At 38.2% G+C, this 26,377-nt stretch overlaps 1 protein-coding gene across 2 annotated transcripts; it reads right to left on the reverse strand.

Moving 5' to 3' along the window:
* Positions 1-321: 321 nt before the first annotated feature.
* Positions 322-25,772, reverse strand: LOC110831246 (Golgi-associated plant pathogenesis-related protein 1). Of its 2 annotated transcripts, none has more exons than XM_022067018.2 (5): positions 25,588-25,772; positions 13,234-13,389; positions 12,439-12,568; positions 10,760-10,849; positions 322-9,279 (listed from the first exon to the last, which is right to left on the reverse strand). In XM_022067018.2, exons 1-5 carry the CDS (start codon positions 25,729-25,731, stop codon positions 9,053-9,055), a joined length of 747 nt encoding a protein of 248 aa, XP_021922710.1. In that variant the 5' UTR covers positions 25,732-25,772; the 3' UTR covers positions 322-9,052. The 2 variants fall into 2 exon arrangements, with proteins under 2 accessions (XP_021922710.1, XP_021922709.1); XM_022067017.2 differs by having other exon boundaries at positions 25,372-25,772.
* Between the last annotated feature and the right edge of the window lie 605 nt (positions 25,773-26,377).

The raw sequence follows: 26,377 nt of genomic DNA on the forward strand, positions 1-26,377 counted from the left end.
TCTGAATGTTTCCATTACTTTCTTCAGAATTGTTTGCTGTATTGTAGAGATGTGGATTATTCACTGTGAAGATCATTACTGCTAGTGTCATTACAGTATGTGGTCTGTAGTACATTTTTTAAAGTACAAAATCCTTGCCATCCATGAAAATTTCTTGTGAGGGTATATTATGCATCTTCAGTGGAGCAAGTACCATGCAGCATCTCTTTTGACAATCTACGATCTTTATTAAATATTATTGGCCAGTGACATTTAGTTTACCTTTGCCAGGATTCAGTCTGGATACATTTGAAACAAATAATTAATGAGAAAACCTTCGGGTAGTCTTAATTCTGTTTTTATATTTGTCATATGATAATAATAGTTATTAATATTGTTTAAAAATTTAACATTAAAGTAGGCCAAAATTACAATTCAAATAAGACAAAAAATTATTAAATTATTGTAAACAGATAATTTATTATCTAACTGTACAGTGAAGCTAAGGCTGTTTATTAGTGCAGCATTGGTATTCATTAACCTTAAAAAATTACAAAGAGCAGACAACATTATTTGAGGTTATATGATGGTTTACACTAGGTTAGAATACTAATACAAGACCTGCCATTTTTATCAGAGTAATAAACTTCTCAGTACCATTAATATTTGCATGAAATCAACACTGAAAGGATAATGCTTCACTACAAAGAAAAAAGTATATGGGCAGAATGGAAGAGAACTTCTAATAGTTGTAAAAATATCACATTTAGAATTTATTAAGATATTGAATGGAGACAGATCAAAAATATACACAGTTAAAAGAAAGGTATCACTTAATGTTTTACCAAAAGCAGAGCTAGAACACAATACTTGTTCATGTCATACCAATTAAACCATATTCATGCATACAAGCTAACAGGTTTGAAGGACAGTTGTAATAATTTCTCAAGTATCAGTAATTACACATTTCAGCATCCACATCCATTCATACTTGCACATCATTTGTGAAAATCATTCGAACAATATATCTAAAAATGTACAATTCCAAAAATAAAAGTTTCATACAGTCTCAAGCTGGTATTGCTAAACTGTTAGGTTAGATAAATTTTCCCTCTTAAACTGAAACTCTGGAAATGGAATTCAGATATTTGTGTAACAGTTTTTGTTCAAAGGCAGAAGAGGAAAAGCTTGTGGAAAATGCTTTTCATATAACATATTTCAGTTAAAAATAGATTGCATAAAAATGATTAATATGAACTACTTTTACAAATGTAATGTTTGCAATAATTGCCATATTAACTGTCACATCTGAACAATGAGTCTTAGGTAAATTACTTATGTTGAATTAATTTCTCCACCATTGAAGTTTGATAAGATATGTTTATTTTCACCATAGAACTAAAATGATGGGTTAGAAAAAGATGTTTACTGCTTGCAAATTCATAAGAAATAGTTATTTGTAGTGCTCTCTCCATACTAGTACTGTGTCATATCATAAAGTATTTATGAGGTGGGAGGTTTTCATAGTAGTGAAAATTTATCTTGTAATCTGGGTTGGAACACGTAGTAATGTAGGTGGTTACCAGTGTTTTGGAGTAATCTGCTGCCTCCATATTTAGGCTCTTAACATCCAAGGAGTCCTACCAAATGTCTAATAGGATTAAATGAATGAATGTGTACCTCGACACCTGCAGGTAAAAGAGGATTTAAAAAAAGAAGAAGCATCAAGTTCCTCAAAACATTGGTAACCTCGAACATGACTCCATTGTGTCAGCCCAGAAAGTCACAATCAAGTGGGTATAGCATGTCCCTTGAATTCACAAAGAAATAGCTTTAATAATTCCTAATGCTTTGAAAATTTATTCTTAGAGAGTATCTAGTGTAAGATGATGCATGGACTTAGTTTCTACCAAGAAGTTCTATACTGTTTTATGAACAACAGTACTCAACATAAAATATACAGTGTAATCCAGTTGCATATACTTCTTTTTCCAGTCGTTTTACACCAAATGTTACCTTTAGCACTTGCCCTTTCTAGTTCGTAGCTGACACGGGGGTTTTCTGAAAAGCACGTGCTTTCGTTATGAGTTTTCACCCTACTACTGAATGGAATTTGAAAAATCTATGTCCAACTCAGGGGTTTAGACTTGCAAATACTTTGGAAAACGAAAAATAAAAGTCTTTCTCTCGTGGTTTAATGGTACTTCATACCCAAAAACATAGATAAACCGATAAAAAAATGTTTCTGTAGCAGCTCCAGCCAGCTTGTCCGTGTTAATCTGGTCTTGGTTTAACGTGGCCCTTCTGATCGCATTTTGAAGAGATACGATGCAGTGTAGAGTTCCGGGGCAATCGAAGGGGCTACCTGATCTTGCAAACCAAGATGTTAAACTAAATCTCGACTACGAACACTACTGGTGTGCTGGCTTAGCGCACAGTATCACATTTATCGCAACTTGAATTGCGCAACATTTGTTGTACACGTGTGCCATATTGTGACTTGTACATCATGGAAGATGAAGTTTGTGACTGTTGCAGTCGACTCATTAAAACAGTCATTTTAGTATATAAATTTTGCTTCCAAGAAGAAAGTAATTGGAATAGGCAGATCAACCCCTTTTCTAAAAAAAATTGTGGACAGTTACAGAATGGGTTACACCTTCCTATGATTACTTCGTACAAAACTGAACTTAAAGACTTGGAAAATAGTCCGAACTTCTGTGACTCCGTGACGGATATTTCCACTAAAATATTGTCGCATGGAACCGAAATACAAGGTATGACAGAAAAAGGTAAGTTCACAAGTTGCTAACAATTTCTTCTTGGTTTACATTTTCTTCATATTGTGTTCGTTCAGTTTTAGTATAGCTGTCGTACTCAACTGCCAAATATTTCACGACCCCCCATTCGGATTATCTAATATTCCAGAAAGAACGTTCAGCCACTGGTCCGACTCCATTCGCGTAATGCTTGAACAAGACGCATGCGATAACGGAAGATTTTTGCCGATTGATGCGCTAGTACTTTGTGTATCGGACACACCTCCAGAGTTAGTCGTCTCTGGCTCTTCCTGGTAGGTTTGTTCGTACAGCGTATTGCCTCATTTTCGTTGTTTCAATCTAGCCGTACCCGAACGGATCACACTATATTTATCGTTGTTTGTTTATAAGAAGCACGTCGAAATATTTTCAGATTTTTTACATCTTTTTGAGAACTAAACATTTTAGATTTTTACTTATGTTGTCAAATGTTTGTCTTTCTAAACCAATGATTACAATGAGAATAAAAAAGTACCAGAATGGATGTAAGTACCTTATAAATAAAAAGAAAAGTAGTTGGAATTTGGAACCAAGCATTTTAGTCCATTCAAAGCAGTGATTTTAACTAAATCAGTTAGCTCTGTTAAGAAGTAAGAGGATTTTAATTTTAAATATACATTTTAAATTTTGTTGCAGTAATGAACAATAAATATTGAAGGTTTGTGTGTTGTGTGTCTATCCTATGAAGCCATTCTGCTATGTTTTTTTCAGAAATGGCCTTTCACTGACATGTTCTAAAAATGCACTTTAGGCATGTTAAATTTATTACTTGTATTTTTAAGAATACTGATAATCATGCATCCTCTTCTGATTTTGGTGTTTTCATATGATCATTTATGTCAAATTGATATCAGCATTATTACAGAGTCTATTCACAAGTACACATGAACACCAACTATGTGTTCTTGATGCATTGAACAGTTATACAACTTTTACTTACTAAGATTTATTGTACAGGAATAGGGGAATTTAAACCCCTGTAACATGGGACTGCTGACCAGACTTCAGCTACACATTTTAGTGGATTGGATCTGCAGCATGTGACCAGCTGGACTTCATGTAAGGCGTGCACTGCTGATAGAGGTAAGTTGGAATCTTGTCAGATATCAGTAGATATTAAATTAGTGTCAATGCAATGTCACTTGATTTTTCTTTCCTGAAATTTGATGTAATAGGAAAAACAGTGAATACTGCAACTAGAAGTTCTTTATGAGACCATTGTTTGGAATTTTTTGTTGTTTTAATAAATGCTTCACCCTATTTCATGTGTTCTGGAAGATTCTGGCATCTCAGGAATTCTGTACATATCATCACTTTTGGGATTATATATTTAACAGAGTTCAGATGAACTTTTTCAAGAAAATGGTCAATTTTGTCCCCGTGCTTTGCATAAAGTGTTCGTAGTTTCTTTAATTGTTCAGTAGTACTTTATATTCATGACACAAAGATTTTTCAGCAGTCCAAAGTTATAATATAATTCTAATTAGTATTCAGATACAAAGGAGAAAGAAGTACAAAGCTCTTTCTTTTTTTACATGAATTTAATTCCTCTTTCAGAACTGTTATTTTGCAGTCTTAATTTCACGTTTTAAGGTGGACAACACCAATAATGGATCAGTATCAAATTGTAACAAATGTTCACTCTCTTGTCACTGTTAATTAGCATAAAATCTGACATAAAAATTAAAATGCACATAATGCATAAATAAAACAAACAAAAATAATTGTGACATATTTATGTACTTCCAAGTTGATTTGTTTGTGGTACATAATAACTGCTTTATACATACATACAAAAGCTTCAAATCTAACTTGGCAGCATAATTTCTGTTAGAGGCAAAAATGTCAGTTTGGTGAATGAGACTCTATAATACATAAGGGCACAGTTTGTGTGATTTAAAGTTGCGTTTTTGAAATTTTTAAGACACTGCACCAGTAAAGAATTTTAATTCCATGCAATGTAGAATCTTCAGTGAGTGTTACAAATTGTACATAAACTGAAGAATATTTTTGTAATATAATAATGTTCTAAAGCAGCTGTGGCAGAGAAATTGTAAGGGGAATGTTAAGCATTAAGCCTAAATGAAACAATAAGACTGGAAATGTTTTCCTGACACTTTAGAGAAGTTGTGTGAAGTTAAGTGATAGTGAAACTGAGCTACAATACATATCATTACCAGTTTCACCAATGGTAAATTTAATGTCTCTTACTAATATTATTTAGTGTTTAAGTTTCCTTGTTTCTTATCATTTGGTGAAACCCACAGAATTCTGTAGTTGCCAGGGGCAAGCCTCAGAGAAAATAATTTTATACTATCTAAGAGTTATTTGATAATTCAAACACTATATGTTATAGTGGAGCATGAGGACATACTGTGACATTTTTTTATTTAATTGTTCATCATATTTCCATGTAGTACTAATTTTCTTGTGAAAGTCACTGTTTCTTTATTCTTACACTTTGCTTCTGGAATACAGTTTCTGTTAGTGTAGAGAAAGTTAAGTTAAACGAAGCCCCTTTAACAAACACTGCTTTCAGTAACTGTCAGTTAAACTTGTACATTATAAAATATTTCAGACCCCTTCTTCATTTTTCTATGAACTTTGATCATAAACAGAACAATGTTAAATTTAGCCTATATTAAATTTTTTTCTGAGAAATGTAGTTACATATTTATTTGTCCTTTCATTCATTCTGTTACAATATTTTGAACTTAAGACACATTTATGCCTAGCTAACTATCACTAGTTGCTCTACACAATGTACTCAAAGTCAAAATACAGTTTTATACTACAGATCCAGATTCATTATACAATTTTAATAAAAGTAATTGTTTTGCAGCCGACAACTGAATGTATTTAACTTATATACACAGTGTACTGAGTATATGATTGTTTTACATAATATGAAAACATGCAAGCAGATATGCAACCAGTCAGAAGTGACTGTTACTCTTATTTACTTTGAGCACATTAGGATTAGATTTCTTAAAATGCTACATTTTTTAAAGTGAATCCAATTAAAATTACAAAACACTCTTTCAAAATATGTCAAAAGCTGAAAGTATACTAATAAATCCAACTGTCTGGAAGCAAGTACCTCTTGCTGTTTCAATAACTTCTATCACACCAATGTCTGGACATGGTATAAATTATTGTGTTTGTGCAGAACCTCTTAGCAAATGGAAGGTAATTTGAAAAATAATCTGTGTGGTACATCAGATAGAGGCTTGGCTATTTAAGAGCATAAATGTGGGTCCATTTCATGCCAGTGGCACAGCTGGGTGTTTTAACACCATCAGTATTAATTCTTCCAAGTTTTGGCATTGTGCTACATAAAAGAATAATTTTGGATGAAGAATCATAGTAGATGGTCTTATGATTCAGAAACCACAAGACTACAGAAGCAAGGGGGACCAAATATTTTCCCCATCTATGTACAATACAGTTTAATAATAAACGTATTTAGCAATTTACAGCTTTGATTTTCTTAAAATGTGTCAAATGTTAAATGCTAGAGAATTCCAGCTAACCAACATTATTTGGAACTCCACAAATATTTGAATGAAGATTCTTGTTCCCTTTCATTCTGAAATTTTGAGACCCAACATGTAGTCTGTTATCATGAGGCAAAATTTAGGTTTTATTTAATTAAAAGTTTTAATACCAATTACAGTTTTATATTATTTTTGTTATTTTCACAGTGCATGAAACAGGATCATACCGTGAAGGTCTTGTTGATCTGTCTGTTTGTCTGTCTGTGTAAGTCTTTCATCTTTGAAATTGGTGCTCAAACTTTAAATAAATTTAGTATTCTTGGTATGCAGTAAACATTGTTGGGTGAGTTTAATTTTTATTCCTTTCAGTTCAATATAAAGCCTACATTTGTGAAGCACAGGTTACTCTTCACAAAACATGGTTTATCATACAAAAAGTGGTGTACAACATTAAATTTAGATCTCATGAATATTTACAGTTTTTATTTGAAATATGTTTTGATATCATGAAATATTTAACAAAATATAAGGCAAAGTAATTTCTGGCTGTTGTGTAAATAGCTTTACAAAAATTGGTTTGTACCTGCAATATATGGAGGCCGATTATTTATTATAAATAGCAAATAACACATTTCAAAAATATGTGTAAACTCAAATTGGAGTACACTTTTGTTACAGTATTTCAGATTAGACCTGTCCTTACTCAGCGCCACACCAGACCTCTAGTTGGCTCCACTCTCTCGACTCTACCACACACTTCTCTTACGCCCGATTCACAGCTCTGTTCTTTTGCAAGATTTGTCAATGTTATCTTTCTCCCATCAAGGTACACACGAGCACGAGAAAATTTCCGTTTTTTATATTAAGACCGTTTACCATTTCCAGCAATGCGCCTTGTGCACAGGAATGGTTTCACCTAGGTAGGGACGATGCTTGCGCTTGCGCAGGACTCCGCCCTCAGTTAGCTTTTTGGTTGGTGGTTGCTTTGAGGAGAGTGTTGAGGAGTGTGTGGAAAGAGAGTGCGGAGAGAGATTGTGAAAATAGCTGAGGTGTGAGTCAGGATGTAGAAGTGAGTTGTAAGCGATATGCTCTTGCGGACATTGGTGGCAAGCGATAAGCAATGAGTGTGGAAAGAACAGAGCTGTGAATCGGGCGTAAGAGAAGTGTGTGGTAGAGTCGAGAGGGTGGCAGAGAGTTGACTGTATGTGCAGACCTCTGTAACTGATTTAATTTGACGTGAATAAATCAGGGTTGACAATCAGGGTCGCAATACCGACCCACGTTACAATATTTACAGAATTTGGATACATGTGCTTTTTTTCATATTAGTCAATTAAACTTTGCTGCTTGCCATAATATTAGTAACAGTTTTCTGCTTTACAGGAACATTGTGAAGCTTATCATTATAAATCAAGTAATAAAAGTTCATAATAGCTCTTTTGTACTTATCCATTATAAAAAAAATCATTGCCATTTATATTCTAAATGTTATCACAGTTCATATAGTTACATATTGATTGTACAGCAAACTATATGCTAACTACATTAATATATTTGAAAGCTTTATTTCGTTAATTCATGTTACCTTAATTAAACAATTATTGAGCCAAGCTGCGAAGTTCTATGTGATATGCAGTTCACGCATGGCGTGATTCTAAAACAGCACCAAGTTTTATCGTGGACATCACCTATTGTGTGTATGAAACATTAGCAGTACAACGCTCTAACAAAATGTGTAAGTTCATGTATATTACTTTCTTACAATTTTACACGAGTAGTCATTCATTTATTGGGCGTACATTAATCCTCTTTGTAACATGGCACTTACTAACCTAGACCATAAGCCTCTGCTGGGAAACACACAATACTTCATGTAACATGAATAGCTAACTGAAAGCCTGGCACTAGACCTTATCCTGAGTTTTCCAACTAAAAGTTTGTTTTTGGGTAGCAGTTGATTTTGAAGTGAACAATACTGATTGAAATAAGCGAATAGTAAAAAGGAAACATGAAAAAGACAGAAGATGGCTGCTGTCTTCTGGGTTGTAATGCCATGTAGTCTGGTAAAAGTTTGTCAGTGTTTCAGAGGTACTTGCTGCCTTTATCAGCACCCTGATGATGCAAGTAGCTTTGAAATGTTAGTAAACTTTTACCAGACTATATGGCATTACAACCCAGAAGACGGCAGCCATCTTCATACATTCCACCATGAAAACCTCAGATCCTACAAGAAACAGGAACAATAAATCAACGAATGAGAATGAAGTGACTGTGTTTGGTTAATTATTCACCCATTTTGTGGTGTACTATTAATGCGTCTAAACTGTTACTGTACTCGAGTTCCATAATATCAGAAAAATGAAACATTCACTTCAATCTGTAACGGTTTATTCAGTCACAGAAAAGCAGATGGTTAGATACTAGAAGTAATAAAAGGTGTGCCAGACTTCCGTCTTAAACCAACATGGACTTTCGTAAATACCGTCTAATTAACAGAATATTCCGATATATCGTATTTCCGCCATTCTGATGCTCAGTGCGTGTACTGTACAAGACTCCTTGTTATCTTTTTCTTCAAGTTGCCTATTCAAAACATAAATGACTGTAGCAGACATTTCCGGTTATATCTTACGTCAGAACCATGATCCTCCAACTTCTGACAGAAAACTCTTGCCATTCTCCTTTTTGAGAATGGTGATACAGCATCTTTCAGACACTGTGGATACGTAGTATAACCAAATGACGTCATGTAGCTCGCTACGTGCAGTATTCTGTGCTACGTGAGGTGCTGGATTCGCTTCCTGATTCGCTCGTCATTTCAGCGTCGTAGTCAGGTAGCGGTGGAAGGACGTTCTGTTGAAAGAGGCCTGAAATGTTCCCAGGCGGGCGATAGTGCGCCACGACCATTACTTTACCCGACCTGCTTCTAGCTTTTCCTACACCGAAGTGCCGGGTTGACACCCATACCAGCTGTGTGAAGTGACCTGCGCAATATGCAGAAAAGAATGAGCAAGCCACATGCGCACAGAGCGAACGTGCACGTTTGGGTTCTAGAGAAGTAACGTAGAAATTCTAAACAAACTGATCTGGAAGAAAACATGGACAAAGAAAATTACATGACTATGACATGAAGTTAGTATAAGCAGTGGCCATAACTTGCTATTAAATTTTTTGAGAATGTTTTGGCCAGTTGAGTTGGAACCACACGAAAAACAGAAACGACATTCATCATAGAATCCCAAGAAGAATGACACTTAACAGAACTGAAGATTGTTATTTTTTTCTATATGAAAAGGTGTGAAACATTGTTTCGTACAGAAATAAACGTAAATAAATATGTTCACAAAGAACTGATCAGTGTTGATCCTTTGGTAGTCCTGCCAGACTGGTAGTTACGAAGTGTGTGCAGGAATGTGTTCCATTGAATCTCAAAACGAATTTGTAACTAGATAATAATTCTGGACTAATGCCGTCTGTTCTTTTCATCTTGTCCCGACCAGCTTACAAAGAAATGAACAGATGTTCCATATTTCATCTTTTAATCAGCAGTGCCCTCTTTTTACAAAACATGTTGGAGGGAGACATTTGTTCTGAAACAAAATGTTATCAACACAGTTTCTGTAAATATTTTCGGCGAGAAAAGCAGCAAACGAAACATGTGCACCAATGACTTGTTACTGATGACTTATTTCAGTAGTTGGTGGGGTGTCACGTAACTTACACTTATCGTGTTATGTGATGAAGCGGATACTCATATTGCAACATGGCAACACACGTTTTCCGTTTCCGGCGACAATGAATCCTATCGAAAGGTATAGGCCTCTCGTTTTTGAAGTGTCCAACACTTTTACTGAATTTTTTAAAAATGAAGGCAAGTTCTGGTTGCTATTTTTGCACAACTAGTAAGATAATTTTGTGAAGACTACAGCGTTTGAAGTAGATACGAATCAAAATCGCTTAAAGTGAAACGTGCGAACAAAAAGGTGATGAAATGAATCTGCAATAAAAAAACTAGGGGCAATTTACTCACGAATTCTTCCGATGGTGCATCGATATTTGAATGAATGAACCTTTATGTTTGACCCGAATGGAACATTGTTAAAAGTTTAAATGATTTTTGCTTGCAAGAGAGATTCATGTGGGTCACAGAGCAATCCACAACATTGTGGGGGCAAGACGCCACTCCCTCTCTCTGTATATGAGGGTCTGTTTTTGTTTCTTTGCCAGTGACTCTACAGATCATAGAGGGCCAAGGCTGCCTCCTGCAAGTGAGGTTAAGAAAAGGTGGTTTTTCGACGTTTGGCAGGACTCCATGGATTTCAAGTCAGCCTACTGCAAGGCCTCAGACATCGGCACATGAAGACCTGTTGTGTTTACAATGAACTGTGTTTGTTGTCTGTGCCTCAGGACTCGATAATTCGTTCTTTGCGACTTCATGTCGGAAAAAATGTGCTTGTATCTTACCTGCATTAACATTGGCATGCAACACGTCTGGTTCCTTCGTGTAATTATACTGGCGCACTGCGCTGTACCAGTATGACGCCACTTCCTGACCTGTGGGTACAAACAAACACTATTAGTACGCCAAACAACACTCTCTCACCTTTTCGTCCTTGCTAACTTCGTGAAAGAGAGTCTTCTTTGAAAAGTTTTTCTCAGCTGGTAAATAAATGAACGTTTAATGGAACATGATGGCTAAATTTTTACAGAAGCGGGCCTCTTCTGAAATGCATACAATGCTTATATTACGTCTGTAAGATCAGTCTGAATAGTATCCTGTCATCCAGAGCTGCAGAAATACAACTTAAATCTACCAGCCACGTAAAAAATTATACGTTTCCGTAAATTCATAGCATGATGCGTCATACAAATGTTTTGTATTTGTCTCTGTTAACTTGCCCGCGGCGAATGAGAGATTTTCTGGTGCCCCGCTCTCATATAAGATGTTTTCCCTTTACGTATTTCCTCCAACCAACTTATGTTCGCTGATTTCATTACTCTCACAATATCGGGTGACGGGTGCAAATGGAATAGTGTGCATGGAGGTCCTCTGTACGAGGATGTTTATTTTGGGGGAAAAACTGCCTTCGAGAAAAGAAAGTTTTCGCACTTAAACCTGATGGCCCATAGTGCTGACTGTATGTCTGCTAGTTCTACGAAACTTAGCGCAAATCATTTCTGCGAACAAAATTTCCTTTTTTCGTACTGTTTTGTACAATTAAATACCAGTAAGTGAATCCAATGGGGCTTGGACCAGAAAGCCAATATAGTTTATGTAAGACCTTAACATTGATGCAAGATTATGTGCATTTTTCTGGTTCCTTCTCTTCGTTGAAAACTTTTATCATAAGTGGGGACTCCGTTTAAAAATATTTTCGGTAAACTCCGCAATTGTAAATTTAAAATTACATTATTACACTCTAATTAACTAACTCCTCCCCCAATATCGGCAAGGTGATTAAGTCAAGAATAATGAGATGGGCGGGGCAAGAGGTTTGCACCGGGAATTGGTTTGGTCGGGAAGCCTAAAGGGAGGAGACCGCTAGGGTGACCTAGACGTAGATGGGAATATAATATTAAGCGGGATCTATGGGATATAGGAGTTGAAGGCGACTGGATTTTGCTGGCCCAGGACAGGGACCGGAGGAGGGCTTTGGTTAATTCGTTGATGAACCTGCAGGTTTCCTAAGCCATCCAGTTAGTTAGTTATTGTCAACAGTGTTCAACAACAAAAGCACTTAAGACATAATATAACAATATAAATGCCTTCTAATATAATTAATGGGAATTCGCTTCACAGATACCGATCTGTCATTAAGCAGTGCCTGAGAAAGAAGAAGTGGCCCACCTAAGACGTTATCCAACACTGAACAAGTTCCTTTCCTGCCGAAGGAGGAGGCTGTCTTCTATTTCAAGGTTTCGGATAATATGTAGGGACTGAAACAAACCACGATCAACCTCAGTTAGGATAGCCGGTTTCTTAACTGACACTCGAATTCGAGAACTAGTAAATACGACGAAACCAAGCATTGTCCTGGAGAAAGTTAGGAAGCAACCAAAAACTATTCTTGTGTGAGCTTAACAATGCTCGCGTTTAAATTCAGTTCCCCGCTTCTTTGGGTTCCCAACATTTAATATATTACCCGTGACGTCAGTCTGGATGGAGTTGGTAGGTCTGCAGAACAAGTTCTGGCCCACGTCTCGATTGTTGCGGTAATAGAATGTGTTGATGTGAGCCAGGTGGTTGGCCCACGACTGCGCTAGGGCACATAACTGAAACATACAGCAGTAGGTTAATTAAAACTAGACTACGAGCGTCTAAATTCAGTTTCAGATACATTTTCGTGGACCCATAACACTAATGTACTCGAGCCTCGAGAGTAGACCTGACATCTTTGAGGGAAGTGGGATAGGATTCTGTGCTACTAGCGGACCGAAAACACCCCTAGCTTATACCGACCCTACGTCGTGAGCTAATGTACTGACTGATAGCTCAATGTTCTTAAGGAATATATCACCAGCGCATGAGCAGAACCCACTTTTCCCCCTGCCACAGAAGCAACGGCCGACTCGTGGCTCGCGGACATTAATAACCCACGTGCAATCCAGTAACTAGACACATCTGCAATTGAAAATGGCTGCCTTCTGCGCTGTGTAGTCAAGTACAAATTTACCTTCGATTTAGAGGTGCTGACCTCCTCCATCGTCAGGGCGATGATGATCGCCCTGATGATGGAGTTAGTGAACGTCGGTCAAATTCAATGAGACTGTACGGCACAACAACCCAGAAGACAGTCATCTTCATACTCGCTATCGTGATAACCTGAAATTTCACATATGTGTAGTTATGAAGGTTAGTTGTACGTTTCTGCATAAGTGAACGAACAGCGTGACACTACCTGAAGTAAATATAGTAAGAACACATACACAACGCATACCTGAGGGCAGAGTGTTAGTGGCGGTGCGCCGTGTCGCTGTCGGTACACGTTGTGCCAGTTGAGGCATTCGGTGATGAATTCGCTGTGTTGCCAGTCCGTCTCCAACTCTCTGTTACCGTCGCCACTAGCGATGCTCATCGGTCTGTTGCTGAGAATCTGCTCCAACAAAGAGAAACTCAAATTCTTATATTTATCAACAAGATCAGTGATTTGCTTCCGAAAGATTTCGATTCAGGTCGAGATAGGAATAGTTCTGAATGGCGTGAAATCTCGATTCTAACTCGAATTCAAGTTTCAAGGTCCGTAGCACAACTAACTTTGATCTGCCTTATCATTTTTATGATACACATATAATTAGATGTGAGAAAGCGTGTCTGAACATTTTGAGAACAGTTAATAATGCTATTGCAGAGAATTCTGCTTGCGAGGCCCATGCTGAATTTGTTCGAAGTAGACCCATCCTTCCTCCAAATGAAACTAATAGGTACCTCTGCAGAGAAATTATTTAACTCCATTAATGTACATCTATACCATTTCCATTACATAAACGAGAAATTTAGCTTTTGTTCTGAACAGTAGCCTCCTATCCGTGGATATAAAATGTAAAATTACGTTTGTTTATACCAATGACAACATTTTAGTAATAATTTTTGTATGCATAGTGTTAGTATACAGTTTAGTTGGCTAAGTTAAGTTAAATAAGTAAACAGTTATTGGAAAGACAACCGAATACTGAACTCGGCACCTAGAGAAGCATAAGAAGGCTGCTGGAATCGAACCATGGAACTGGAGACAATCCTGTTCATAGCACCCGACGTATTACAGAAATACTTCTGTTTAGCGAAGCTCCGAATGAATGCATGTATGTGGCGAACAAGCGATAAAACAAAGATAATAATAATAATACCAGGAGCAGAAGCAATAGATTGTATCAGATTCTCTACTTGAAGGAATAAATATATTCGTGTCACTTCAAAACTGAAGGCCATTTTTTATAGGATCCGTACTGCGTTCCATGTAGTAAATTACGGATCATAATCTCCTGGACATAAAAAAAGATTATACATTCCATGAATACTGGGGGATATACGAGGTGTTGTATGGTAATGTATGGAAATGATTGCATTCTCGTTATAACGTGCTGCGTTATGGGAAGCAGGCCAAACAGTTTCGCATGCAAAATGGAAAGACGCTGTCCACTGCAGCAACATTTCGATGTATACCATAGAAAGTAAGTCGTAAATTCGGTTAAGCCATCCAAGAAGTGACAGGGGTGTTGATGTTTGCTATCAGGTTTTGCAATCTACGCTATTTGAATGCAAGTTAATAGTTTAAACTTATTACCATTTATTGATTTTAGACAGAGGTAATAGTACTACCATGTAACTTGATTCACGCCCTTAGATCGCAATTTTAAGTACCGATACCGTCATTAATTTTGTTGCATACATTGTAGTACGCTCAAAAACAGAGATAAAATTTGAACATCGTTGGATTTAAAAGCTTATGGCAATCTTCTGGGTTGTTACGCCGTACAATCTGGTAGAAGTTTACCAGCATTTGAGAAACGCTTGTTGTCCCCATCATCGGGCGATCATCGCCCTGAAGACGGTCATATTCTTAAACTTGCCCACTGTATAGATGATCCTACAATTTCTTAAATGTTCTCAGAAATCTGAATTATATGCAGAGTGAGTTAGTGCAGCTATAGACACAAGTTCTTAGAAATGAGATTTTACCTGTCGTTTTGTATAAGTATGAAACTTGGTTCGTCACTTTGAGAGAAAAATGCATATTAAGGGCGTTTGAGAACACGATACTGAGAATATTTGGGCTTGGTAGGGAGGCTGAAGAAAGGTGAATGATGAGTTCCAAGGTTTGTACTCTTCGCCAAATATTTTTCCACATGAACCCAGTGGGACGATATGAGCATGAAGCAGGAACGGGGAAGATCAGAAATGCATACAACATTTTGGTCGGGAAGCCTGATGGGAAGAGACCCCTCGAATGATGGACGCATAAATGGATCTTAGGGAAATAGAGTCAGAGGCTGTGTATTGGATTCACCTGGCTCAGGATAGGGACCAATGGTAGGCTTTGTGAACACGGTAACTAACTTTCCAGTTTAATTAAAAGTGGGTAATTTATTGGCTAGCTGAGCGCACTATAAAATTCTGAAGGACCCTAGTTTGTTATAGGTCCAGGTTCAAACCCTATCGGTTCCTATTGTGTGCGTAGCTGCCGCTGTCCTGCAAGATGTGTGATCGGTCTTCTCTCCATTCCACAATCCACATCATTTTCTGGCATTGTCAGTCATAATCGCAAGTCTCGTAGAAAATTAAACTATAGGTAAAACCATGTATCGTTGGGGTCAGTGCTGTAAAACAGAATTCAACTGTGAGCGGATATCCGTGCTTTCAGACATCGGGAAATTGTAATTATTTCTTCAACCTTTGACCTTCTGTTATAACAAGTTTCTAAAAATATAAAATTGTTCTTGTCGACTAGGATCAGATTAGTTTCAAGTTGATTTATGATTTCACTGCCATTCAGACATTTATCTCTTTCGTCGGATACAAATTGGTCTGTAGGAATCATCCATAAATCTCGTGTCCGTGTGAAAACTGGTCGGTATCCGGTTGCGTGTGGATGGGATGTTCAGACACGCAAACTGAGAAAGGATTACAGGGTCTAGTGAAATGCACTCTCCCACATTCAGGGGCTCGGAGTTGTGTAAAGCCCGACTCTTGATGAGTCTTTCATGTTTTGTAGGGGCGACCCATTCTATCCCGTCCGTCGCCTAGGAGACCCCGGGATATCTGCACTCCGCCTTCCCCGAAACCTAAAATCCCCGCCCCCGCTTTTCGGATCGATAAAATACACAGGTGTAGGAACGAGCCTCCCCCTCCCCTCACGGCCCACTGGTTAGTGTGGTGATCAAATCAAGAGAAACAACAGAAGAATATACAAAGTGCCTAGCTCTCTGAATTTGAATTGAAGATTTGATATGCATATGGATGAACATACGAAACAGTAACGTGGAAGCTATTTTTATTTTATTTTTTATTTTTATTTTTTTACTCGGAGCCTGGAAGTTGGCCTAGTGATGTACACACTGTCATGCTTGTATCGACAGCCCGTAGAGCTAGGGAGCAATCTCTACTTGTCCTATGAATATATTTCCCGAGAAGGTAAAATTGTTTTCTCATGAAACTGTATAGTCGTACTCCAGTCTTTTTACGGTACAGCAGACTGTAAAAATTTCCAAACCAGGACATAAAGGGTTCTCCAGTGGTCTGAATTTATGTGGTAGAGCGTCATGTTATCTTATGGGATTTATGCAGTTGGTTACATATCACGGCTTTGCCTCCTCTGTGCCTGGAATACGGACTAATTTTGTTTGCGGAAGAAACCAACAGACTGTTTGTATGTAAATAATAATTTAAAAGGTTCAATTTGCTATACTCATGTTGGAACATACTTGGTAATAACGAAATCGATTTTTAAGGGGAGGATGGATATGTTTTTCGTGAATTGTTTTAAATATTCGCCTGGAATATAAAAATAAAACTCTTTGAAGAATTATAATCATTTTATTGGTCCGTTTATTAGAAAACTCAGGTATCCAGTAAAAGAAGAAAAACGGGTTTTTACCTAAGACGAGTGTGTGTGTGTGTGTGTGTGTGTGTTTTTGGGCTGGACTTGGACGGATTTTGGGTATGTGTGTACGGGAGAAAAGTTTTAAAATTATATAAAAGAATAGTGATGATGTACACTGGATTTAACTGGTTCATTATTCGTCCAGCACATCGCACTTCGACAGTTTACTGCAACAGAAGGGAAAGGAAGTCGTCTCAGATTTTCTTCCGTTCGCATCTTCTTTTTGCATTAAAGAAAAGAACCATTTCCCCGAGGGATCGTTTTTTGGCAATCTGCCATCCGGACCTTCCAGAACACTTGGGAATATTGCCAATGTTCAAGTCACTTTGGCGCTGTAATTCTAGGAAGTAGAGCGCCAAAACTGACCAAAAATAAACGACCCATGAAGACAGTAACTTAAGTATTAGGTTGCTGGAGGATCCAGATGTCAACTGAATGGATAACAGTTGCAGTGCTAAGAATTAAATAAGTGTTTCACGTTCCTTGCCATGTCTCCATTTTCAGTTTTTGGACGCAGAAGGACACTGAAAATGACCATTCTGCCACATGACGTCGCATGGTGAGAGAAATCAATTCTTCTTCGGTTACCATGGACTAAGCCCACAAGCCTGTGCCATTTGAGATTTCTGAGACAATGAATCTTATGATCTGTGCTGGAACCTAATGGGCATACATCGGACAATACAAAATACCTGCTACTTTTGAAAGTTAGATACGGTTAAAACATTTATCACTTCACAAATGGTGGCAATAACAGCGAAAACTTGTTCAGCTCTGTTTTGTTAATTCATCGGCCTCTGCTACTTTTCTTAGTCAAAATAATAAATAAATAATAAATAAATAAATCCGTGGCGTAACAGCTCCAGAGAGCCAAAGCCGACTAGCTTGACTGCTGGCCTCACGTTCACATGCCTAAGCAGAGGTGAACGATCATCCAACCAGATATAGGGTGACGTGTGGTCAGCACGACGAACCCCCAGCCATTGCTAGTTTTCCTGACCGGATTACGCTACTCATTGTAGCTCCCCAATTTCCTCACGATGCTGGGTTCGCACCGGTCCCATACACTGGTCGAAAATTTCATGAGAAAATTTCTTCTCCCTCGAGTTTCTTAGTCAAAATTGCTTCTATATTTTTAATATTTTTATATTTGTTATATTGTGAGATTTTTAAATCATGCGTTACTCGTAATATATCAGATGTCTTTCGTGCCTGCAAATTATTACTCATTCTTAAAATGCTCTCATGAATAAGGTAATGAAGTTTCGGGTTCCATAAAGAGCCCTTGGTTAACTGAGAGACTTTGAGCTTCTTCAAGGTGGACTCTTCTCCATGTAGTTGATTAGTTGTATAAATATGAAACATGAATAAATGAAGGAAAAGTATAAAGTGCACGCATAAAAGAAATTGCAGTCACGTTGAATGATAAACTGACCACGTTACAAGAAGACAGGATATTGAATTTTCGTGTTGGAAGCGGTGTGTAGCCATTCGACAACAACCTCTACGTAACATTTTACCGGAGTGCAAACATGTAGGAAAGCGGCTGTATTTTGTCTAATATTGCTATAGCAACTTTAGTGATCAAGGAAACTGCGAACAAATTACCTCGCACTGACGTATTGCAAGGACATTTATTGGACTTCGCAGTGGTGTAATGAAATGGTGACTGGTGATGACATTCATGAAGACAGACAACAAACAAGACACTAAACCACTTTGGAGACTGAAGCTTGTCTAAATTATTATCTGAGGCAACATTTCCGTACTGCCACATTAATCCACGCTATTGTATGTTTATAACTAGAATAAACATTTAGCACTCACTTAATGCAAAGTGAACATGATTATTTAAGTAATTGCTGAGTGACTGTACTTCTTATACACCACTTTCTTTCGTCGTCTCCTTTTCTCCATTTCTCCTTCTCTGTTCTCCTCTGATTTCTAGGCGAATAAACCGATTTTAAATAAAGCGAACTATGTCGCAGTAGCTTCGTTACTTGGCAACCACATGACGGCGATAAATTATGTAAACTACGTGTGACGTCACATATTTTTCACTTTCGGTACTCCTTACCTTTTGTCAGTATAAATATACATGCCCACAAGAATCTTATAATAAATGAATAAATACGTTATTTCAGTACGGTTTATTAAAAAGGGCGAAAAATTTGCATTTTAGTAGTCATTATAAGTGAAGAAGAAATTATGTTGTTCTTCAGTTACCATTATGCCTTCAATAAAGAAAGCGCATCATCATGAGCTCCATGCACGTGAATATAATTTAAGCGACATAGAACATAATTACAAAGACAACTTCAAACTTATATAATTAAGGAACAAACTCCACGTAACACAATTCTTTTCAGGAAGCTGTCTGTCGCCCAGCCTTTTCAGAAATTGTTCGCCTTTTATATAATGCGAATCTGTATTACTGTGTTCACAAAACCGCGCTGCTCCACCACATTCTGGGCCACTTTAATTCAATTCTCAACGTAGTTACGTAAGCTTGATATTTTATCCCTGAAGATGGCTGTCTTCTGGATTGTTGAGCCGCGTATTCTGGTATAAGTTTACCGATGTTTCAGAGGTGCTTGCTGTCTACATCATCAGGTCGATCACCCTACATTACTCTACATTATATGGTTAGCCTATAATAGCACTTACACCTCGTACTGACGTCATTTTGGTTTCATTGATGGTAGGAAATTAAAGAGCACACACACAATTCATTCTTACGAAGTTTAGATCTCTTACGTTCAACAGACAGAATTTATGAACAGTGTTACAAAGATGTCATTAATCATGATACATGAAGTGTGTTAACATCCAGTAAGAGAGAACATAACCATATTGTTACTATAAAATAGCATTGTATGACAAAACACATCTGATTTGCTTCAGTGAATTTGATCATACCACAGCTTACAGTGCGAAGAGATTTTCAAACTATGCAGAGCGCCTTACATTTCGATATTACGCTGTACTGTAGTGTAGAAGAAGTTGCCGCTCGAGCACGGCGTTTGAGGGATCACTTCTACTTGATACAAGTGCAACTCTGTGGATTGCGGTCTTATGTGTTCTGTCGTGTAATCTTGTGCGTGTGTACCAGCGTATCACTTAAAATTCAGAACTGAGGGTAAAATGTCAGTTTGATGTATTTGTAGAGTTAGAAGCAAATAATGTAATTTACGAAGTCCAGTGAGTAAAGGTGTCTGAACACCACCTCCATAAATGTCTGTACGGGTGTGGACATAAAACTCTATCTCCATACTTAAAAAGTTGGCAGTCGCTCATCTGGTCATAACTTTCTGACTTTTTTGAACTGGAAGATGTATTCCGTGTTCACAAAATCCCTCCACTCGATCCTACCCTGGGCCTGTTTATTCCACTCCACAGTAACACATCTCATTTCTCTAAGATCCATTATAACTTTGGTCTCCAAAAGTATCTCTTCTGTTCAAGTGTATAGACTATTTCTGATCCAGTAGTAGAATTATTCAAACCTTTGTGTAGCTTAAATTTTTTTGACTTGTGTACATTAACATTATACAGAATTCAGTCTGTGCCGCCCAACGTTCATTGTCGCCATAAAATTCTAATGAGTCGAGAATTCCTTGCACCGCAGCTGGAAATGTTAATATGCACGTAGCATTATGCTATTGACTGGCATTTTCACGAAATGTCAGCATGTTAAGGTTTGCTGTCGTGAAAAGCTTAGTAGCGTTGTGAAGCTCCGCTCCTTCAAGATGAATATAGTACCCACATGCCATTTTTATTTTACGTTTTAGAATGGTATTGTAAGGAGTCACTACTAGTTTTAAATAACGTTTAAATAATCGTTTACGCTACAAACTAGTAATTGTAATATGATAATGTGAAGATCTACATAACAAAACGTTTTATGACACTTTGTATTTTTAACATGCATGGGGGAGACGAGAAAAGTATAAAAATTTTAGTCAGAAGTCCTGAAGGTAATGACAAATTCAGATACCTAAGCGCAAATGGGAGGTTTCTGTATGCGCCATAAGTCTAGAGAATTTTTTTCTGTATTGTTTGTTATTTTTAATATTTCAAATATTTAGCAATGAAGAGAATAGATCATTTGAGCTGTATTAATGCAGATAGACCTTAAAGAAACAGGGTATATGATATTGATTGTACTCAAGTGGCTCAGGATATGGTTCTGTGCCGGACTTCTGAATAGTATAAGGAATCTTTGGTTGTCATAAGAATCTTTTATCTTATTGATGAGTTGAGAGGCTTCAGGTTCTCCAAAAAGACTGCTCTCCGCTGCGTTAAAGTATTCAGTAGGAGAAACATAAAACTTTATATATTCCTGAAGCAACCCTGAATATCAAGAAAACGATCCGAACGTATCACGAATGTTTCTGTCTAGTGTCGTGTGTGTTCTCTTTAAACAGTTTCACCAAGTTCGTCAGCCGAGGACACAGAGAAGTTTTGAAGTATAAGCCCTCTGCTCCAAATGTTTTCCACACGAAGGTCATTCACGTGTTCCTCATAAAGTGTTTATTGTATTCGTATGGCTCCATGATGAATACCTGCAGCTAATTAAAACTGTGAATGTTTATGGACGTAGTTGTTTATGTCTCCAGCAACGTTAACAAATTTGTTAAAGTATACGGTGTACACTTTACAGGCGAGTTCGTTAGAACGACATACGATTACTGAAACCCAAGCTCTTCAAAATGCAAGGACGTTATAATTACAGCAAAAAGTCAAAACTGTACACGGTGGGCCAAAAGTCGCTTCTCATAGAATTTGCTGTCAAATCATTTTTATTTAAGCAATGTTCAAATTGTTAGTCACCAACTTCTAGGCATTTATTCACACGTAAAGCAAGATCAATTTTATAAAGCTCGGATCGTATTTTTCCACCTGAAGTCTGTCGTTTGCACCGATCAATCAAGAAGTGCTCAGTAACTGCGAAACACAAACGGTTTGAGTTTGATCAAATTACTGTGGACATGTTGTTGCGGATGAAAGCAGCTGTTATGTTCCGTGGTTACCGTCTTTCCCATTTTCGATCTCGTCGCCCTGATGAAACGTCGGTAAACTTACATCAGACTTCAAGGCGCAACAGCCTTGAAGACATCCATCGTCAGATTTAGTTATTCTCTGTATGCAGAGTTCATGCGTAAAGGATTGTTAGAACATCGATAGACACAGTGGAAATACGTCGTCGGTGGCTGTGTGCTAAAGGACTGGCAAGAGGAGGGGCTACAAGAAACGCTGCGTCTTTGCACACAAGAAAGGCTTCCAATGTGCTGTTAGATCCCGGCTTAAAATAAGGTGATAAGTATACGGCACTGCACTACACAAAAACGATGTTGTTAACGAACCGACTACAGATGTAACTGACGTTAGTACGAACTTCCTCGTAGTAATTACCAGCCACTAAGTTGATTACGGTAGTGGATTCCAAAATTAGGCCATAATCACGTGTCATATCTCCATAGGCTGTATAGCTGCTCATACACACAAAGGAATAAATTATCATATAGGATGATCCTACATAATTACTGTTACTGCCTATATCAAGTAATTAAGGCGAATGAGAAAATGAAGGAAGTCTTGTCATGTAGCAGAATTCATACGAAATATGTAGTTGCTCAGCTGGGCAAGAAATTCGATTTCTTATAGAACCAGAATGTTCATTACCCTTTGAAGTTGAGTGTCTTTTGCGTTGTAACGCCGTATAGTCTGGTAGACGTTTACCATCGTTTGAGAGGCAGCAAGTACCTCTGAAAAGTCGGTAAACTTCTACCAGACTACATGGCGCTACAACCCAGAAGACAGCCATTTTCGTACTCACCGCTGTGAAGATCTCATATCTTACGTTCATTACTCTCCTCACAAGATCTCGACACTATACATCATCCACAGCCGACTGAATCCAGCTTACAGCTTCGCATGCTATATTTTTAACGTAAATGTTAATATGTGTTATATTAAAATTAAATCCGTGGCGTAACAGCTCCAGAGAGCAAAAGCCGACTAACTTGACTGCTGGCCTCACGTTCACATGCCTAAGCAGAGGTGAACGATCTTCCAACCAGATATAGGATGACGTGTGGTCAGCACGACGAACCCCCAGCCATTGCTAGTTTTCCTGACCGGATTACGCTACTCATTGTAGCTCCCCAATTTCCTCACGATGCTGGGTTGGCACCGGTCCCATACATCGGTCGAAAGCTCATGAGAAAATTTCTTCTCCCCCGAGACTCGAACCAGCGCGCATTCCGTATCGCCGGTCCGAAGCATGATGCCTCAGACCGCGCGGCTACGGCGCGGGACAATATGTGTTATATAATATATTTTAATATCTAGGTTATTTTCCGTTGCTTACGTCATACCGAAGTATCCGTCAAGTCCGATGTTGTGCTACTCTTTTACGGTGAGGGCTTGTTAGACCCCGCAAACTGGAGGGTCACTTCTGCTGTCAGCAGCTTTCATTCGATACAGATTTTCCAAAACATGTACTAAATGATACATATTTCTGTATGTGTCTACAAATGTTTTCTTTGCTGGGTGACTGGGTTGCATGGCAAGTGGTATTATTATGAAATTTATAAACTGTTTTCACTTCTTAAAGGTAATACTTTTAGAAAATCATCGTATTAGTACGCACATGCTTCAACTTCTCTAGAGAGGCAGGTATCCGCAGACCTTTGAATTATTAAAGACGTCCACATGTTCGAAATTTCAGTGGAGTTTTCTCTACTCTGAAATTTATTTCACAATAAGGAATTCCAGGTAAGGCTCGTAAAGCTTACTTTCCTTTTGCAGACTTATAGTTATACGAACCTTGTGTTGTTAATATTTTATTTAGGTGCCGTAATATAAATGTATAATCCAACAGTAAAATGCAGTTCAGCCAATCTTGTTCCACTCCCAGTCGACTCAGACTGCTTTTATTGCCCATAGTTATAAATATGTCACAGAATTATATTTTGTTATTATATAACTTTTTGGGAAAAACTTATTAAGTACAGATTTTGTCTACGTTAAATTTGTCTGACATAACCTCAAATTTCTGAACCGCCACCAAAATCCTGCACGCATTCCTCCTATCTTCCATGCGGGCTACATGTCCCCGCCCAGCTCATCCTCTTTTATTCGGCCAGTCTAATTACATTTGTCGAGGAATAAAACTGAAATTGTATATGCTTTAGTTTATTTGTAGACCAGTTTAGATGAGTTGTATTTTAATCCCCGACAATCCCAATAAGTCAGCAACCTGCCTTACCCATCGCTTAGAGACTGAGTATAATCAAAACCAGTGCACTGTCATTAATAAAACGTTTGCATGTACGCTTTTCTCGAGGGATTTCGGTTAGGGGAACATTTGGCAAAGCGGTGGTAGAGCCAGCCATGTGGCGTACGGCAGTTGATTCGATCCTGGCACAATTACGATACAAAATAAAGTGTAGAGATTCAAAATCCGGATCCCTCAAGTGTACGTTATGCAGCGGTGCGATTCGGAACCACACACCTCCACGTTCGAGTCATTCATACACACGCAAAGAGTTGTAATTATCGGATAGCAATAGCTACGAATGTCTAACCGTCCACCTCCTTCCGTAAAAGCCTCGGAAATCTCACTGGGAGGGGATACAAACAAGACCACTTAACGTACATCAAGATTGTTAGAAGTGCCACGTTTGTTTAATCGGACAATTCTGAACATAGGTTCCAAATGCAATTTGTTCTTGCTACCTTCATCACCAGCAATGACGGAGGCAGAACGTCAATAGAAGAACATCGTCAATTTCTGAGAGTGAGGAACAGGGTCTTTCCTTTCGAGTCACACAAAACGAATTGCGCTCAAAACATACATTTCCTTCCCGCCATTAACTTCAGTAAGATTTATGTAACTTATATATAATTATTGAATATCAGATATTGTTTCATTCCTGTCCTGATGCAGGAAGCTAAGAATATTTTAGATGTGTATTAAAAATTTAATTGGATAAATGTAACATTCCAATCTTTTTTATTGGTTTAATTAAGGCACAATAAAAAGTTTCTAGCTATGGTAATTATTATTGCCATTCAGACATTATTATTATTATGAATTGTTTAATTGGTCCACAAGCAGCCAAAAACTTCAGGCGTGTTGCCGTCATAACTCGGATGCTTGCAGGCCAGATGAAACTGTAGTCACGGCTCGAACCACGAGATAGGCGGCTACAGTGAGTTGGGGTCGTGCGCACGTAGTAGTCGGAGCGACCCAAGAAGCACGGCCTTTTGCATCCGGCTGAGTAATGCTTATTATTATTATTATTATTATTATTATTTTGGTTCTCTTGGCATGCAATATCGTTCATAGTCCACAAGTTGCAGAATAGACAAAAAAAAAACATGAATATGACACTGTCTGAGATTTCACTCCGAAGAAGAGTAAATTAACAGAATGCCACTTCTTCAGGGCGCCTTTGAAAGTGACCCTACCTTCTGTAGAAGCTGAGGTCGATTGTCGAGTAACTGGTGGCTTACGGGTGCCGGGGCTACCGTGGATGTGCTTGCTCCCCCAGAATCGCCAGGCGTGATACCTTTTGTGAGATGACATGCTTGTACACGCCTTTGAAGGTTTTGGAGAGCCTTGGCTTCCTCTCGTCGTCTGCTCGGTCGTGGTCCACTAGCACCACATCCCGGGGCAAAACTTACCACCTGCTGTTGCTGTCCAGCACCATAAGAATCGCACCCGTAATTAGCGCTAAGAAGTCTGCGACTTGCCGGACAACGCATTGCCCCACCGCGGGTAGTCGATGCCGGGTCCTCCTGATCGCAAGTGTCAGCTGAGAGCTCCATCCCGACACTGGGCTCTCTCACCCGCCCAGCATCCAAACCGATCAGCCCCGACCCCTCCCCTCAACGACGCCACGTCGCGGCGGTGAAGATCGATATGCGAGTGCCTGTGGTCAGGACGCTACGGTACCCCAACCAGCCATTTTATGTCAAAAAAAGGACCTTTCGTCATACAAGCACCCATGGAATAAATTCTGTTCACGTTTCTATATATCTAACATTCTGATTACAAAGAAATCCAGTGTGGGGTTCTTGTGACCTTCAGGTTCCATGGAAGGAATTTCTTGGCTGAGTGACCGTCACTTCAAAGACTATTCCATACGGAAATATATATTTTGACAGTTTTTTTGTTTTATGCATTACATGTTCTTTGCACATAGCATGTAACATGAGCGCATATTGTGTCTGTAGAGAACATTTGGACCTAAGAGGGATCATGTGACACAAGGTTGGAGAATATGGCATAATGAACAGGTCCATAATTTGCACCCTTCACATATTGTTAGGATGGTCAAGGAACATACTGTGCCCAAAATTTTAGGTGAAAAGAACTGAAGGAAGATACCTCTCAGAAGACCAATGTATAGATGCTATGACATTAAAATGGATCTTAGGATGGTACAGCTTCCCTATATGAAACATTCACCAA

The sequence above is a fragment of the Zootermopsis nevadensis genome, unplaced genomic scaffold, assembly GCF_977971745.1.
Source record: "Zootermopsis nevadensis isolate Lab colony 2312 unplaced genomic scaffold, Znev_1.0 Znev_ptg000061l, whole genome shotgun sequence".
Classification (NCBI taxonomy): Eukaryota; Metazoa; Arthropoda; class Insecta; order Blattodea; family Termopsidae; genus Zootermopsis; species Zootermopsis nevadensis.